The sequence below is a fragment of the Henckelia pumila genome, chromosome 4, assembly GCF_033568475.1.
Source record: "Henckelia pumila isolate YLH828 chromosome 4, ASM3356847v2, whole genome shotgun sequence".
Classification (NCBI taxonomy): Eukaryota; Viridiplantae; Streptophyta; class Magnoliopsida; order Lamiales; family Gesneriaceae; genus Henckelia; species Henckelia pumila.
The window spans coordinates 142,075,981-142,095,009 of record NC_133123.1 but is presented as its reverse complement, the minus strand read 5'-3'; the positions used below and the strand labels follow the sequence as shown (position 1 = coordinate 142,095,009).

Here is a 19,029-nt window from a genome sequence, read left to right as displayed (position 1 = left end):
TTTGTGTATAATTATGGCTTGCTCAATGCAGTGAATGAACTTTTTTTTTTTTTTTTTTAAGATGAATATTTACATGCAAAGGGAAAGGGGCAACTTTGATTCAAAGTAGGCATATTTCACTACAAAAAAATATGCATTTAACGACAGACAAATCTGTCGCTATTCTGTCGTTAATTACAGTTAGCGACGGAATAACGACAAAAAATGTCCCGTCAAAGAAACCTTTGTCGCGGATGAATTTACCGACAGAAAATTTGCTGTGTCGCAAACTAGTGACAGAAGTTCAATTTCTGTCACAAACTTTTAACGACAAAATATGTAATTCTGTCCTTAATTTAACGACAGATTTCGTAAATGTGTCGTTAATTTAGTGACAGAAAATAACATTTGTCGCTGAAAACTACGACAGAATAAGAAGTTCTGTCATTGGATTATTGACGGATTACAAAATTCTGTCCTTAAAATAAGGACAGAAAATTCATTTCTGTCGTTAAAGTAACCCAATACCACCCCTGCCTCTCAATCTAAATTGAGATATACCATCAAATTATATAGAATAGCACCAACAAATTCAACATCAATTCAAACCATTTTAGAATCATTACACCACAAACAAATAACACAAATATTAACATCATTATCAAGAATACAAACAAAAACATCAATCTAACTAATACAAAAACATAAGGAAGATTATGTAATATTTTATGGACCTCTTTTCTAGCTGCTTTCTCTTTGTAAAGTTTTCTGTTTTGTGTTTCGTGTTTTGTTTTGCTTCATCTGATGTGCTACACACTAGAACACATGAAATTATCTGTTAAAACAATAATGTGGATATACAAAAAAATTCCCATTCCCCACCCAAAAAATTTCAGTATGTAGAGCTAAAATATACGATTGCAAGAGAATATTATGAAGGATAAATGACTTAAAATTATTACCATGCCATGAGAAGAAAGACAAGATAACTGATAAAGAAAGCCAAATGTAACCTTATTGTTTCCCTTTTCCTAGAGGGACTTGCTCCAACTGCATCCAATAGCATGTGTCAATAAATTATTCAGTTTCTGTTAGTTATAGTTTTAATTTTAATTTTAAAACCATGAAAATTAATCACAAAGTAAGTAAGTAACCTTGGTCATCATCGCCGAGAGTTGCTTCATCATCATCATCATCATCATCAACTTGTACACTCTCCAATCCAGCATTATCATTTTCCAAGGCTTCCAGACCAGCAAGCATGACCTACTCAATTACTTATGGAATCAATAGTGGTTACCTAAAGCCAAGCTCCAAATTTATCTGATGTGAAACAGGACTGTAACTTGATAAACTATTGTTCAATAATAGTGAGATAAAAATAAAAACGGCCGAGATGTCAAGAGTTCATACAACCAACATATGCACATAAAGATCAATAGTGCAATGAATAAAGAAAATTTTCAGCACAAACAACAACATTTTAATGTATAAACCCACACTCAAGTCATTAAATTCCTGGAAGCCTGCAACTTGATGAAAAACAGGCTGGAATCGATATCAAACTGCTAAAGAATGAAGAAGCTAAAATAAGCTGGAAACATAAGACAAGGGTGTGGGCTTAGTGGCAGAACTCGTCGGAGAAGGGCTGGTTGTGGCTGGATGCGAACGGACAGAATGGGCTATGGTTCAAATATTTGTCTCTCAGCTCAACGATATCTACCCACAACCAGAAACTATAGAAATCGACAAGAAATCAACCAAAAACTACGGAGAATTACCTTTCAAAAGCATCGATGTTTCGCCGTTGGCGCAGATTTTCCATTTAAAATTTGAAAATTAGATTAGGGCAAAAAGAGAGAGAAACGCCAACACCACGGAAAATACGGGGGAAAGTGGAAAGCAACGACGGTGCGAAGAGGGATGAGCAGCAACAATGGCTTCGACGAGACGCGATGAAACGGAACTTGAGAAGAGAAGTGGGTGGGAATACGGGGTACTGAAATGGAGTTAGGGTTAAAAGTACATGAACTTTACGACGGAATTTTATTTTATGTCGTAAGTAACGACAGAAACAACATTCTGTCACTGAATTACGACAACATTTAATTTATGCGGTCGTTAATTACCGACAGATTATTCTATTCTGTCGTTATTTAACGACAAAATATTATTCCGTCATTAAATTAAGTTAATTATTTATTTTTTCCGACAAATTTACAATTTGTCTTAAAACAACGACATAAATTATGCCTTTGTCATTACATAACGACGCAATTGTGAAATCTGTCGTTAGTTAGTGACTGAAAATAAGCTTTTGTCACAAATTAATATTAATGACATAATTTTAATTTCTGTCATTAAATTGCGACAAACATTTTATACTCTGTCGTTAATCTCAATTTTTCTTGTAGTGTTTACAACTTCAATAGAGGAGAATCTAAAGTTTGGGCAACAACTGCAGTGCTTAAAACACACAATGTGTGAACTCTATTCTCTCTTTGATTTGAGCCGCTATTATCATTAGTCAGCTAAAATATTTCTTAAACTTTATTTTGAGAATAAAACGTATGGAATGCAAAGATATATTCTGAAGGTTAAGATTATCGAATGTCATTCCAATGCTTTTGTGGAACAAATACATTTCTATATTGCATATAAGATACCCAATTCAAGACTACTGTTAAATTTCATAAAATGTAAAACAAACTATATAGATAGAAACATGAATGCTGACCGATACAGTACAAGTCAAAATATCAATTAGCATAAAAACTCACGTGACTTAACTCATCTACGATTGCTATGCAAATCGTGGAATATGAGAATCTTAATTAGTTTCTAAATTTTCAAATCAGGATGTCAATACAGGTTGAATACAATCTATTTGTTATCTAAGTTGTTCATGGGTTTCGTATGAGTCCGTAAACCATTTACAAATCATCATTGTGAGCATTTTCCTTTTCTATGTTTTTGATATGATGCTTTTTATATTTCAGGATTGGGGAACTGTCGTTGAACCTTATTATTAGTTATGATAAGAATTTTTGTTGATTTAAATTGTGTTTTGCTGGTATTTAATTTTTTAATTCGTTATTCTCATATTTTAGTTGTTTTTCTCTCATATCTCAGCACATATATATATACTCGAATCTATACAACAAAAAGATCTCAACTAATATATGAAATCATTAAAACACGCTCTTTTTGGTGACGAGAGTAAGTGATCTTAATTAAACGTGTGACATTCTTTGATGAAGTAGTGTAATTGAACCCAAGTTCTCAAGCTTGATATTTATTGTTGCAGGAAATCTAAAAAAAAAAAAAAAAAGGTCATGCAATTGAGAATTTTGAAAAGACTAAATGATGAAGGCAATTATGACATTTACGGTTGTGCATTTTCAAGAGGATGTTTTCGTAAGCGATTGACGAGGAAATTGAGAAGGGCAGTCAAAATATTACAGTTTTTTATCCAAAATTTTTTAAATAATTTTCTTATATTATCTCACAATTTTCAATTTTAAAAAATATATAGAAATTGATTTTCCTTCTCCCATTGTTGTCTTCCCCACATTTGGGTTATGATTCGATCAAAATTTTTTTCCTTCAATTTTATTTCTGAATCATGTATTATCAAAATTTTCATTGAATCGTATATCAGTTGGATTAACTTGATTTTGATTTTTTTTTTGCCATATTGCATTTAATATGAAACAATCATAATATTAAATCTTATTCGGTATACACACGCAACGCGTGTGCCTCGACGGCTAGTCTCAATTAATGTTGGCATTAACTCAAGAAGTTGGAAAACCAAAGGACAAACCATGAAACTCCCATCATCAATTATCATTATGGACATGATTAAGGACTTTTATGACCATTAAGAGTGTCCTTTCACCTTCTACTAAACCTCACCTATAAATAGAGCTCAAGGTTGAAGGAATTAGATACACCAAACCCAAGCTTTGCTCTCTCCATATCTCACAAAATTTAGTATCTATAGTGGTCAAGACTCTGCCTAATTTTCGAATCTGGAGTAGCTTGTGTTCAAAGAAAGTAGTCGAGCAAGAGTGCTGTTGAAAGTCCTGATCGAGGTGTCATCCAATTTCGAGTTAGAGTTCTGATCAAAGATCCAATATACTTCAATTTTTGTGGGAATCAGGTAAGTGGGTTTTTGTTTCTTTAAGCCATCTTTGTTTCAATTCGATGAAAATCATTGAGTCTTGTTTCTATTGGACTCTTTTTGTTAATTTTGATTCTCTAAGCATTATTCTAAGAAACCATCGAAATTTTTGTTTGGGCTTATTCTTGTTTGAAATCACCAAGTATCCATTTCAAGTCTTGATCGTACACTGTTTGTTTTATGTCCTTTGATTCCGTATATGTTTCGTTCCACATGAATCCTTTGTTATGCTTCATTTTGAAGTACCTTATGATTCGTTATGCATTCCTTTGCTAAGCCTTTGTTCAGATCCATTCTGTTCTTTTCGTTCCAATTGATACCCATGTGATATGTTCGTTTGTGATGATTCTGGTTTGAATAATGGCGCATTGGAAAAAGCCTGTGAGGGAAAAGGCCTCAGAGGGAGCCCATGCGTGGGAAAAGGCCCCAGAGGGAGCCCAAAACCAGTAAAAGCCCATGGTCATTATGATAAGATATGAATAAATATATTTTTAAAAGAATGATGTTCCTGTTTTAAAAACTCGATCGTACATTCCTCGTTTCATGTCCTTTGATTTTGTTTCATGTTTCGCTCTGTACGATTCCTCTTTTATGCAATGAGATCTTGAAATGCACTCTTAGGATTTAAATTAAGAAATGATATGGAAATTCCGAAAACATGATATGATAAGGCCCTGATGCGGTGGGTTATAATAACCGTTTAAGGTCTCGTCCCCTTAGAGGAGTAACAATTAGGGACTGATCAGTAGACAAGGATTAACGAGATGAATAACAGTGCTATGTCTAAGTTATGCTTTAGATATGATTTGTCTTGATGCTTTGTTTCGAATTCTGTTTGTCTCATTTCTTGACTCCTGTTGCGACATGTTCTGGAACATGTCTTCTTTTGAATTCGTATCATGTATATATATATTCGAAATTTGTGTGTACGATTGGCCCCCACTTGCTGAGTGTTTCTCAAAACACTCACCCCTTTACTCTCCCTCCCCAGATAAGAATGAAGATGAGTTAGATGACGAAGAACAGAATATGTTCTGGGGTTGGTGATGACGGATCAGTTCAAGTTGAAGAAATATTTTTTACTTTAAATTTCAGTTTCACTTCCGCATTGTCGCACTTGTGTTTTTCTATGTAAAAACAGTTATAGTTTATGAAATAGACTAGTTTTTGGCAAGATTTATACTACGAGGCTTGTTGTTTCAATGTTAAATTGTTAAACAACGCCGATGTCAACTAGGCCCATTTTCGGGGCGTGACATTTTAGTGGTATCAAAGCCGCCAGGTTCCATAATCCGGATGGGAAGAGCTTCTTGCTGAAAAAAATAAATAAATTTCAGTTGTGAAGCAGCCCTAGTTCAGATAGACCAGCTGGGACAATAGACCAGTTGGGAGAGAAAGAATCTGATAAGACAAAATAGTTGGCTGATAGAATAGATTTGTTAAGAGTAATCTTATTCTAGAATGAACTTCACTTTTGTCCTTGAACGAGTTATGGGACGTGCAAGTACTCAAATCAATTTAGCTACATATCAACACCAGTTAGCGCAAAGAACGCACATGAAGAAGAGCCAAAACCAGGTTCATAATCTTGATGGGAAATTAATATTTAGAATGAGAATGATTTACTTGGGAATTAGTATCTAAGATATATAACCAGAATGATTCACTTGGGAACAAGTATGTAAGATTGAGAATGAAAATAATCATTTGAGAAGTAGTGTTATATTAAATGGTTAATTTGGAAATATGATTTAGAATTACTTTGGGACTAGTAAGTAAGATTGAGAATGGAGAAGAACCACTTGGGAACTAGTATTATTTTTAAGGTTGGTAGGAAATTTGAGAATGGTTATTTTAGATTTATGTGTACTTAGTTTTTGGATTAATTTAAGTACTAGGCCAATAGAAATATTTAAGTTAAGATTTAGAATTTATACAAAATTATTTGGGAGCTAGGATATACGGATTTTAAGAATTGATTGTTGAAATATTTTTAGTTATAGATCAACATCATTTGGATATTATTATTTTTACTTTTCCAATTATAGAAATGATTTGACAAACCGATCAATTGAAAGGTTATGGTTTTCAAATCTTCTAATACTTTAGCATGTCAATTCGAAAATTATGACCAAATATTCATGATTTTTTTTAATCAAGAATGGGAGATTATTAGTGAAACATCCTAGAACTTCTAAAAAAATTTTTTTTTTTTTTTTTAAAACTCTCTGATAATAAAATAATGAATATAAATATATATATATATATATATATATGCCCATACATATATATATAATACTTAAAAATAACTTTACTTAATTTAATATAAATTTACACATTAAACATAAATAATAACGGAAGTACATGCATGCAAATAAATACCTAACATTAATTACTAAATAATAATCCATAAGATTGTCATAATAAAATTCCTAAATAATATTTCCTTGACAAAAAATCCATGCAAACTTATAAAATAAATACTAAAAATCTAATAGTAAAACATATGCGGAAATAAATGTTCTAGTTTCAACATAAAATTCATAATTGAGCGATGGTCACGGGTACTAGCCGCCTGGATACTCATACGCCCTCGCCGCCAGTCGGGAACACATTAACTTCATTATTATTCTGCTCACCTGCACCATTTAAATCTAGTGAACCTAGAGGCTCAGCACGTTCTATCCTTATATAACAAAATGAAACCACACACAAGCACACATCATATAAAATACGTGAATATTAATTATACGTGCATGCTCTTAAAATATTATGAATATAAACATGAAATAAAATCATACTATTTAATCATCATGCTATAACATGTATCATCATAAATATCATAAATTAACTTATCAAATTTTCTTAGTTCTCAACAGGTCGTATCCATGTCGGTGGCATCATACTGAGCGATTGATCAATCTATAAACCAACGTACGCGGCGGTGGGATTTCCACCTCTGTGCTGCTACTTCACCAGCCCTCTCAGCTGGATCCATAAGCTCATCATACTTACACATCATTAGGAAGGTCACCGGGCCCAGGTATCCCGGCCTCCAACCACATCACTTTCCACCTTCACTTCAACTTCCATAAAAATATTTTTCATAACATGCTCTTAAACTTATCATGAAAATTCTTAATGATGCATGAACTTAAAATTTTCAATATTTCTTTATTTCATGAAAATTTGTCCGTAAATATATATTTAATTTATTTTCTTAAAAATAATACTTATATATCTAATAAAAATGCATGCATGAATTAAATATATATTTACGAACATTTATTTTTCCAAGGACTTGTTCGAGCTGCTGACCGCTAGACTTAAACTCCAAAATTCTTAGACTGGCCCAAAAACCCAAAAGCCCAACCTGACCTGGCCCATTAAGCTTCTTGGGCCCTCAAGCCCAAGAGAAACTAATGGGCTCACTTAAAATATACTTTAAGCCCATTAACTAATTAACTTAACATTTAATTAATAAAAGTATTATTTAACCATTAATTATAAACTAGACCGATAAAATTATTAAACCCGACTACACTTGGCCCAATAATTCTCATGGATCACACGGCCCATGACAAATTAGAGGGCTCACTTACATAATTTATTTAATCCCATTAAACTAGTCCAATTAATTAATTAATCAAGACCAAACCCATTAATTGTTAATTAATCTCTCATTTAATTAAAATAAAAACACCCGAGCCCAAATAATAAAAATCTAGACCCGGACTAAAATTATTTGACCCATCAATTTAGACCCGACCCGAACCCAAAACGAGCCCGGCCCATGAAACCCAAGGAAGGAAAACAGTACCTTTCCCCTTCACCATACCTCACGGCCATGACCCTTATCCCCTTTGCTACAGCCCAACTCCGGCCACCCCTGGCCGGAGCTCCGGCGCCTGGACCACCCCAGGATCCAGGTGCAACCCCAGCCTAGGGCCTGGCTCGAGCCAAGCCTTACATGGCTCGGCCAAGGCCCCTAAACTCCATGCAAGCTGCGCAGGCTCCTTTTCTGGACAGCCCATGATACATTGCATGTTCCGACCAGCTCCGGCCACCAACGGCCGGAGGTCCGACACCTGGACCACCCCAGGGTCCAAGTGTATCCCCCTGACCAGGCCTGACTCGAGCCAAGCCCATGCATGGCTCGGCCAAAGGCCCTAAACCCGACAGAAAATTCTGCACGCCTAGCTGCTGTCCCAGCCCCTTTTCCCTTGGTTCCAGCCCTTCCAGCCGTGAACCACCTAGCCAAAACCGACCCTTAGGAACCCCCTTAGACCCCTGAATGAGCAGCCAGCAGTTCGAACCCAAGACATGTCCAGAAATAGTGCAAAACCGAGCCATGAAGTGCAAAAACGTGAGGAACATGCATGAACTTTAATATTTTATTTTCTAGATCAAAACACATGCAATAACAGATCTTGTAAGCATAAAATATTTGTAATATGATTTAAATGGTGTTAAAGAATGGAAATCAAACGTGCCTTGATGAATATTTGATCAAAGTGTTGATACCGACGCGTATTCGGTTACCGGACGACGAACGACGAACAAAACTTGATAAAACTCCAAAGGTTGGTTATGGTGGTCTAGAAATCTGATGAGGAGCGTGGGGATGGGGAAGAGAAGAGGTGGAGGAGGCGGCTAGGTGAATTACCGTAGGTTTTATTTTTTTAAAGGGGTAGGATTAGGTTAAATCTTTAATAAAACATGGTTAAGATATTAAGATATTATTGAATACAATAAAATAAAGTTAAAACTCTTAAATACCAGATAATTAAATCTGATTTTTAACTTAAATCCCGAAATAATAATTTTGGGAATTTTTAAATATTAATAAAAGTCAATAAAATGACTTATTTTGGCCAAAAACAAATTCTTAAATTAATATATAATTAAATACTAAAATTCTCTTGACACAATACTTTAAAATAATATTTTAAGGCTAAAAAAACTCATAAAATATTTTTGGCTAAATATTTTGGCATCTCGTCCGTCCACGGTCCCGCCTACGCGATCAAAAAGTAAACTTTCTCAAATAAATTCATAAATCACATCATACCTATTTAAATGCCGAACAAACATTTAAAACATGCTAATAAATCATATAATTCACATAATAACATATAAAATTAATTTAACACATTTTCACATTATTTTAAAATTATTAAATCCCCTAGTTATGCATGCGGATTTACGTGCCGAATTTCTGGGCGTTACAATTCTCTCCCCCTTAAATGGAATTTCGTCCTCGAAATTGAAACGAACTCTAAGCAAGAACAAGTTTCCTCGTGTAGTTCCGAATCGAGCAATCCAAATACGACAAATTTAATGCATTTAAATAACATTACCCGTGATGCGCAAAGTATCTGGTGCTGCTTCCTCTGCCTGCATCACAAAGACTCGTCCAGCAGCATTCTTCTTGGGACAATGCAGCATAATGTGTCCCGGTTCCTTGCAATGGTAGCACATGCCTGATCCCTTCATACACGGTCCTGGATGGGGCTTCTGGCATTTCTGGCAGAGAGGTAGTGCTTCTGCACGAGGGACGATAGCTCCTTGCTGTCTCAGTGGATTTGGGCCTTTCGACGGCCCAGTAGACTGCTTCTTTGCATCCTGCTGTGGATACGACTCATGGTACGATGTTTGTAGCTGCCTCTTCCTCTGTTGCTCCCTCAAGATATCCTTCCTACCCTCCTCGGATCGTAGTGCCCTACTCACCGCTGCCTCATAAGTGGTGACGTCCAACATGCGTACATCATGCTTGATGTCCGCCCTAAGCCCATCAACAAACTGTCTCAATTTCTCCGGTGCACTGTCAGCAATAAGGGGTACGAAGCGACACCCCCTCTCGAACTGTGTAATGTACTCCACCACAGACTTGTCCCCCTGACGGAGACTCATGAACTCCCGGATCATGCGGCTGCGCACATCCTCAGTGAAATACTTGGCAAAGAATATACGTCTGAACTCTATCCAAGTCAAAGTAGGTAGGTTTACGCCCCTAACAGCGCCTTCCCACCACGAGGCTGCATCCCCTCTCATCATATAAATTGCACACTTGACTCTGTCCACATCTGTAATCCCCATGTAGTCAAAGATAGACTCTAGTGATCGGATCCATCCCTCGGCAATGAGCGGATCAGTGGTGCCTGTAAACTCCTTGGGTCCCTTCTTCTGGAACCGCTCAGCCACATCCTCATCGTGTGAAAGCCTCGGACGTGCCGCCTGCTGCTCCAACAGAGCAGTAATCCCAGCCATCATATTCGCATTGGCCTGCTCCAATGCTGAAAAGAGGATTCTGTGGAGGTGGAGGTGGAGGTCCCCCACGTCTGTTCACTGGTCTCGGAGGCATTCTGTACCACCACATATTTCTTTACGTAAATCGCCATGCATAACTAATATTTTTGACTTTAAGACTGTCGTAACTTTAAATTCTCATTTTCATAAATAAATAAAAACATAACTCATGTGTCCCATGCATAAATCATAATTTAAAACACTTAAAACTTACAGACTGGCAGTGCGGCTTCTGAGCTCCATGTAGCAGACTAGTAACCCTCCAAGGACCAAGGCTCTGATACCAAATGAAACATCCTAGAACTTCTAAAAAAATTTTTTTTTTTTTTTTTTAAAACTCTTTGATAATAAAATAATGAATATAAATATATATATATATATATATATATATATATATATGCCCATACATATATATATAATACTTAAAAATAACTTTACTTAATTTAATATAAATTTACACATTAAACATAAATAATAACGGAAGTACATGCATGCAAATAAATACCTAACATTAATTACTAAATAATAATCCATAAGATTGTCATAATAAAATTCCTAAATAATATTTCCTTGACAAAAAATCCATGCAAACTTATAAAATAAATACTAAAAATCTAATAGTAAAACATATGCGGAAATAAATGTTCTAGTTTCAACATAAAATTCATAATTGAGCGATGGTCACGGGTACTAGCCGCCTGGATACTCATACGCCCTCGCCGCCAGTCGGGAACACATTAACTTCATTATTATTCTGCTCACCTGCACCATTTAAATCTAGTGAGCCTAGAGGCTCAGCACGTTCTATCCTTATATAACAAAATGAAACCACACACAAGCACACATCATATAAAATACGTGAATATTAATTATACGTGCATGCTCTTAAAATATTATGAATATAAACATGAAATAAAATCATACTATTTAATCATCATGCTATAACATGTATCATCATAAATATCATAAATTAACTTATCAAATTTTCTTAGTTCTCAACAGGTCGTATCCATGTCGGTGGCATCATACTGAGCGATTGATCAATCTATAAACCAACGTACGCGGCGGTGGGATTTCCACCTCTGTGCTGCTACTTCACCAGCCCTCTCAGCTGGATCCATAAGCTCATCATACTTACACATCATTAGGAAGGTCACCGGGCCCAGGTATCCCGGCCTCCAACCACATCACTTTCCACCTTCACTTCAACTTCCATAAAAATATTTTTCATAACATGCTCTTAAACTTATCATGAAAATTCTTAATGATGCATGAACTTAAAATTTTCAATATTTCTTTATTTCATGAAAATTTGTCCGTAAATATATATTTAATTTATTTTCTTAAAAATAATACTTATATATCTAATAAAAATGCATGCATGAATTAAATATATATTTACGAACATTTATTTTTCCAAGGACTTGTTCGAGCTGCTGACCGCTAGACTTAAACTCCAAAATTCTTAGACTGGCCCAAAAACCCAAAAGCCCAACCTGACCTGGCCCATTAAGCTTCTTGGGCCCTCAAGCCCAAGAGAAACTAATGGGCTCACTTAAAATATACTTTAAGCCCATTAACTAATTAACTTAACATTTAATTAATAAAAGTATTATTTAACCATTAATTATAAACTAGACCGATAAAATTATTAAACCCGACTACACTTGGCCCAATAATTCTCATGGATCACACGGCCCATGACAAATTAGAGGGCTCACTTACATAATTTATTTAATCCCATTAAACTAGTCCAATTAATTAATTAATCAAGACCAAACCCATTAATTGTTAATTAATCTCTCATTTAATTAAAATAAAAACACCCGAGCCCAAATAATAAAAATCTAGACCCGGACTAAAATTATTTGACCCATCAATTTAGACCCGACCCGAACCCAAAACGAGCCCGGCCCATGAAACCCAAGGAAGGAAAACAGTACCTTTCCCCTTCACCATACCTCACGGCCATGACCCTTATCCCCTTTGCTACAGCCCAACTCCGGCCACCCCTGGCCGGAGCTCCGGCGCCTGGACCACCCCAGGATCCAGGTGCAACCCCAGCCTAGGGCCTGGCTCGAGCCAAGCCTTACATGGCTCGGCCAAGGCCCCTAAACTCCATGCAAGCTGCGCAGGCTCCTTTTCTGGACAGCCCATGATACATTGCATGTTCCGACCAGCTCCGGCCACCAACGGCCGGAGGTCCGACACCTGGACCACCCCAGGGTCCAAGTGTATCCCCCTGACCAGGCCTGACTCGAGCCAAGCCCATGCATGGCTCGGCCAAAGGCCCTAAACCCGACAGAAAATTCTGCACGCCTAGCTGCTGTCCCAGCCCCTTTTCCCTTGGTTCCAGCCCTTCCAGCCGTGAACCACCTAGCCAAAACCGACCCTTAGGAACCCCCTTAGACCCCTGAATGAGCAGCCAGCAGTTCGAACCCAAGACATGTCCAGAAATAGTGCAAAACCGAGCCATGAAGTGCAAAAACGTGAGGAACATGCATGAACTTTAATATTTTATTTTCTAGATCAAAACACATGCAATAACAGATCTTGTAAGCATAAAATATTTGTAATATGATTTAAATGGTGTTAAAGAATGGAAATCAAACGTGCCTTGATGAATATTTGATCAAAGTGTTGATACCGACGCGTATTCGGTTACCGGACGACGAACGACGAACAAAACTTGATAAAACTCCAAAGGTTGGTTATGGTGGTCTAGAAATCTGATGAGGAGCGTGGGGATGGGGAAGAGAAGAGGTGGAGGAGGCGGCTAGGTGAATTACCGTAGGTTTTATTTTTTTAAAGGGGTAGGATTAGGTTAAATCTTTAATAAAACATGGTTAAGATATTAAGATATTATTGAATACAATAAAATAAAGTTAAAACTCTTAAATACCAGATAATTAAATCTGATTTTTAACTTAAATCCCGAAATAATAATTTTGGGAATTTTTAAATATTAATAAAAGTCAATAAAATGACTTATTTTGGCCAAAAACAAATTCTTAAATTAATATATAATTAAATACTAAAATTCTCTTGACACAATACTTTAAAATAATATTTTAAGGCTAAAAAAACTCATAAAATATTTTTGGCTAAATATTTTGGCATCTCGTCCGTCCACGGTCCCGCCTACGCGATCAAAAAGTAAACTTTCTCAAATAAATTCATAAATCACATCATACCTATTTAAATGCCGAACAAACATTTAAAACATGCTAATAAATCATATAATTCACATAATAACATATAAAATTAATTTAACACATTTTCACATTATTTTAAAATTATTAAATCCCCTAGTTATGCATGCGGATTTACGTGCCGAATTTCTGGGCGTTACAATTAGGGTCATATTTAAGGAGGATTTGGGGCATCATTAAAACGTAAATCAAGGCCAATCAAATCAAGATTAATATCTTACCATAGTAACCTATTTAGACATCTATATAAACCCATGAAATGAATGAAGGAGAGCACACCAAAGCAAAGTTTACACTCAAAATTTCGAAACCTCCATATATTTTTTTTTCAAAAAAATGTCGACTCTAGACAAAGTCGTTAGAAATCTAGAGCTCGAAAATGAGCAACTCAAGAGTACTGTCATGAGTTTACTTCGTGACAAGGATGAGTTGAAGGAGGCTAGGGAAAATTTTCAAAGAGAAGCGAGTCAACTCTCTTTTGACAAAAATTTTGCGGAGAAGCAACTCAAGGACTACAAGGAGGAATTGCACGAGGCGCAAAAGTATGGACGCCAAATGTCGACAACTGCTGAAGCATGGTGTGACCATTATAAGGTCGCGAAGCAATTAAGAGATCAACTCCAACAAGAATTTGAGGCATACAGACAATCAACGAAAAATCATGTGCATCAGTTGGAGTATAATAGCCAAATCATGGCTGCTGAAGTCGTCAATCAACAAGGCCAAATCGAGCACTTGCAGCAATTAGTGAATGCTCAAGTTGTAGAAGCAAATCAAGAGCCAGTGGAAGCAGTAGGAGATGGAGAAGTTATAGATTAAGATGTCATCAACGTTCTGTTTAGCTTCTTTGAATATTTTTTTCCGTTTATTTCTTCGCTTGATTTGATTGTACTCAAATCTTCCCTTCCGATTTCTATTAATAAAATTGAAATCTAATTTTCTAATCAAACAAAGAATCTTAAAAACATAAGCCTTTCTGGGAAATGGCTGGGCGAATTCCGAGAAACAATCATAATGCTCGCAGCAACGAAAATAATGGAAAAGAGGGAAATCCACCACCACCCCCAGGGTTTAGTCTGAACTGTTAGAACCTAATGGGGGAGGGGAATTTAGGTTCTATTGGCAACTTTAGCAATTTAAAGCGATTATGCTAGTACGCAAGCGGAAGACTTAAAGCAATTAATTAATAATAAGTGCGGTAAATAAATGCGTAATGTAAATAAAAGGGATAAGAGATGTTTATGGAAGTTCGATGATAAATCGTTTACGTCTCCCCTTCTTGGTTAAGATCGATTAACCAAGGATCCAGTAGCACTTCAACGTCTTGGCCTTGATGGCTCTAAGGATAGCCGTACAACTCAACACGATCACCGCGCCGATACAACTCAAACTCTTGGCCTTAAGGGCTCCAAGGATAGCCTCAACACAACACACTTGGCTTCACACTCAAGTGCTTACAACAATAGCACAACACACTTGGCTTCACACTCAAGTGTTTACAACAATAGCACAACCAACTCACAAACTATTTTTACAAACACTCTCAAATACTTGAATATATCACATACACACTTTGATAGTGAGAAATTGATTGCAAAGAAGAGAAGAGATGAGTTGGGATATCTCCAAATGACCTTGGATGGCCTCTATTTATAGTTGGAAAAGATTTGAATCTGATTTGAGTGCATGAGGCATGTGTTGAGAAGTCAAGGAGTGACAAAAAGTGTTCGGCACCGCTGCCTACTTTTTCCCAACACTAAGCGGATTTTTTGGAAAAATCATATTTCACAATCTAACCGTTGGATTGATCTGATATTTAAACCAAAGCTTTAAAACATCTGGATATTCATTTTTAAAGGTGAAGATTTGATTTAAACGAATAAATCATGCCCAGTATTTTTTGGAAGTCGCTTCATCATGTTTTCGAACTTGTTCTGTGCAACAAATTTGAAAAACTCATATCTCTCAATCCATCCGTTGGATTGACCTGAAATTTGGACAGAAGATTTATAACATCATAAGCTTGTATATGATCAGTGAAGATTGGATTTAGAAATTTTAAACATTCCCAGTTATTTTCTGAAGTCGAATCTTCATGGTTTCGTTCCTTGCAGAAGTGGGTATTGTGCAGCATATATGAAAAAATTCATATCTCTCATTCTAGCCGTTGGATTGCTCTCAAATTTGGACAGTACATGTAACACGTTTTTATCTAGATTATGAACATAGGAGATCCGATTTGGAGTCATAGAAAATTTCCAGTAATTTTCGAAAGTTGCTACTTCATACTTTGGCTTCTTCTTGTCTTTTTCTAAATATCTCTTAACAATGTTCCATGACATCCACATAACATTGTGTCCATTATATGAGCAAATTGAGACTTCATAAATACATAGATAGCTTCAAAATAACTTCCAATAATTTATTTGTTAATAAATCTAATCTGCAAAATCTCACTTTAAATGGTTAGTAATAATTAACCGAGTTTTGTAATCATCAAAACATAATATTATGAGACTTGTTAATGCATTAAAAACATTAATCTCATCACACAAGATTTGTATGCGTTTAAGGCGTAACAATCTTTCCCTTTTTGATGATCACAAAACTTGGTTAAATAGGATAAATAAATGTACAATATTAAATAAATAATTTAAATTTGCACAATATAATTGCATGAATAAAACTCTCCCTAAATTAAACAATTAGCTAAGAAGAGAATTTTTATCAAATAACCAATTTTATTTTTCATGCATTTAACCGAACTAACTCTCCCCCTTAGTTAAAATATTTAACCAAACTAATTCTCCCCTTTTTTGTGATAATCAAAAAGACTGAAAAAGTAAATGCAAAACAAGAGAATTGAAATATAATTTCTAAAAAGCAACACATAAATTTCACATAAAATGTGAGCTTTATAACTTTGAATAAATACAATTAATTTGTATTATCCAACATTAAATTGCTCGAATTTAATATTAAGCTCCCCCTTAATATGACATTAAATTTAAACTTATGTCTACAAGCGATTACAACTCAATCATGCCAAGTTCACCATGCAAACGAATAAAAGTATTTTCATCTAGTGGTTTTGTAAAAATATCAGCAATTTGATTAGTTGTGTCAACATATTGAAGTTCAACTTCATTTCGTTCGATGTGGTCACGAATAAAATGATGACGAATGTCAATATGTTTGGTGCGCGAATGTTGAATTGGATTCTTTGTAAGACATATGGCGCTTGTGTTGTAACAGAAAATAGGAATTTTTGAAAAAGATACACCATAATCGAGCAATTGATGCTTCATCCAAAGAATTTGCGCACAACAACTACCGACAGCCATATATTCGACTTCGATCGTTGACAACGCAACACAATTTTGTTTCTTCGAAAACCAAGAAACTAAACAATTTTCTAAAAAGAAACAAGTTCCACTAATGCTTTTACGGTCCATCTTATATCCACCAAAGTCGGCATCACAGTAAGCTTTTAAATCAAAGAAAGAATTTTTCGAATACCACAAGCCGAGATTTGGAGTATTTGAAAGATATTTGAAAATGCATTTTAAGGCGAACAAATGTGATTCCTTTGGACATGATTGAAATCGTGCACACAAAAAAACACTAAACATAATGTCCGGTCTACTAGCAGTAGCATAAAGTAAGGAGCCAATCATACTACGAAAGGAAGATTGATCTACAGTTTTACCATTTTCATCCTTGTCGAGTCTGATTGATGTGCTCATCGGTGTGGATGATGATTTTGTGTTCTCCATCCCAAACTTCTTTAGAATCTCCTTGATGTATTTGCTTTGGTTCACAAAGAACCCATCCTTGCACTGTTTGATTTGAAATCCGAGAAAATAGTTAAGTTCCCCCATCATGCTCATCTCAAAGTGTTCCTGCATCAACTTAGAGAACTCTTGACAAAGAGTTTCATTAGTAGAACCAAAAATTATATCATCAACATAGATTTGCACAATTAATAAATCATCTTTGATATTCTTGGTGAATAAAGTAATGTCGATCTTTCCTCTTGAAAAACCATTTGAAAGCAAGAAAGTAGACAATTTATCATACCAAGCTCTAGGAGCTTGTTTCAATCCATACAAGGCTTTGTTAAATCTAAACACATGATCAGGCAAAGCAGTATCAACAAAGCCATCAGGTTGTTCAATGTAAACCTTCTCTTTCAATTCACCATTAAGAAATGCACTCTTGACATCCATTTGAAATAACTTGAAATTTCTAGAGCAAGTAAAAGCAAGTAGCACGCGAATAGATTCTAGTCTAGCAACAGGCGCATAAGTTTCATCATAATCTATGCCTTCTTCTTGACTATATCCTTTAGCTACAAGTCTAGCTTTATTTCTAGTGATAGTACCATGCTCGTCAAGTTTATTCCTAAACACCCATTTAGTACCAATGATAGATCTATCATGCGGCCTAGGAACAAGATTCCAAACGTTATTACGTCTAAACTCATTTAACTCATCTTGCATAGCAATAATCAATGAATCATCTAATAAAGCATCATCAATACACTTAGGTTCAACATGCGAAACAAAAGCAAGATGATTGCAAATATTATTAATTGAAGAGCTAGTGGTTACTCCCTTCGAAGGACTTCCAATGATAAGATCCATAGGATGATCTTTGTGAAGCGTCCAATCCTTCGGAAGTGGTGTTTCCTCAACAAAAACATCTATATCATTTAAGCTTGAGGAGGCCATCTCTTCTTCGAGTAATTCTACATCATCGTTAGTATTACGAGGAACTATAGACATAGATTCATCAAATATTACATGCATTGATTCTTCAACAAGTAAAGTGTGTTTATTAAATATTCTAAAAGCCTTACTTGTAGTAGAATATCCAAGAAAAATACATTTGTCGGATTTGGCATCAAATTTGCCAAGGTTGTCCTTACCGTTATTATTAATATAGCATTTGGAAACGAAAGCTCGAAAGTATGAAATGTTAGGTTTTCTCCCTCTCCATAATTCATATGGAGTTTTCTTGAGAATTGGCCTTATTGATACGCGATTGATAATGTAACAAGCAGTGTTCATTGCTTCAGCCCAAAAATATTTTGGTAGAGAATGCTCACATATCATGGTCCTTGCAATCTCCACAAGTGTCCTATTTTTCCTCTCAACGACCCCGTTTTGTTAAGGAGTCCTAGGACAAGAAAAATTGTGACCGATGCCTTTCTCTTCACAAAAGTTTGAAAAACTCTCATTTTGAAATTCAGTTCCGTGGTCACTACGGATCTGTTTTATAGAAAGATTTTTATCATTCTCAACTCGTTTTACAAAAGTTTTAAAATAATCAAAGACATCA

At 35.5% G+C, this 19,029-nt stretch overlaps 1 protein-coding gene and 1 long non-coding RNA gene across 2 annotated transcripts; both read right to left on the bottom strand.

The window, feature by feature from the left end:
• Positions 1–570: 570 nt before the first annotated feature.
• Positions 571–1,950, bottom strand: LOC140867651 (uncharacterized). Its single transcript, XR_012145217.1, has 3 exons — positions 1,761–1,950; positions 1,134–1,245; positions 571–1,029 (listed from the first exon to the last, which is right to left on the bottom strand). It is a non-coding gene; the product is annotated as an uncharacterized lncRNA (long non-coding RNA).
• Positions 1,951–6,635: 4,685 nt separating this feature from the next.
• LOC140894462 (uncharacterized) lies at positions 6,636–9,971 on the bottom strand. Its single transcript, XM_073302967.1, has 2 exons — positions 9,526–9,971; positions 6,636–6,804 (listed from the first exon to the last, which is right to left on the bottom strand). The coding sequence occupies exons 1-2, from the start codon at positions 9,923–9,925 to the stop codon at positions 6,749–6,751; spliced, it is 456 nt and encodes a 151-aa protein (XP_073159068.1). The 5' UTR covers positions 9,926–9,971; the 3' UTR covers positions 6,636–6,748.
• Between the last annotated feature and the right edge of the window lie 9,058 nt (positions 9,972–19,029).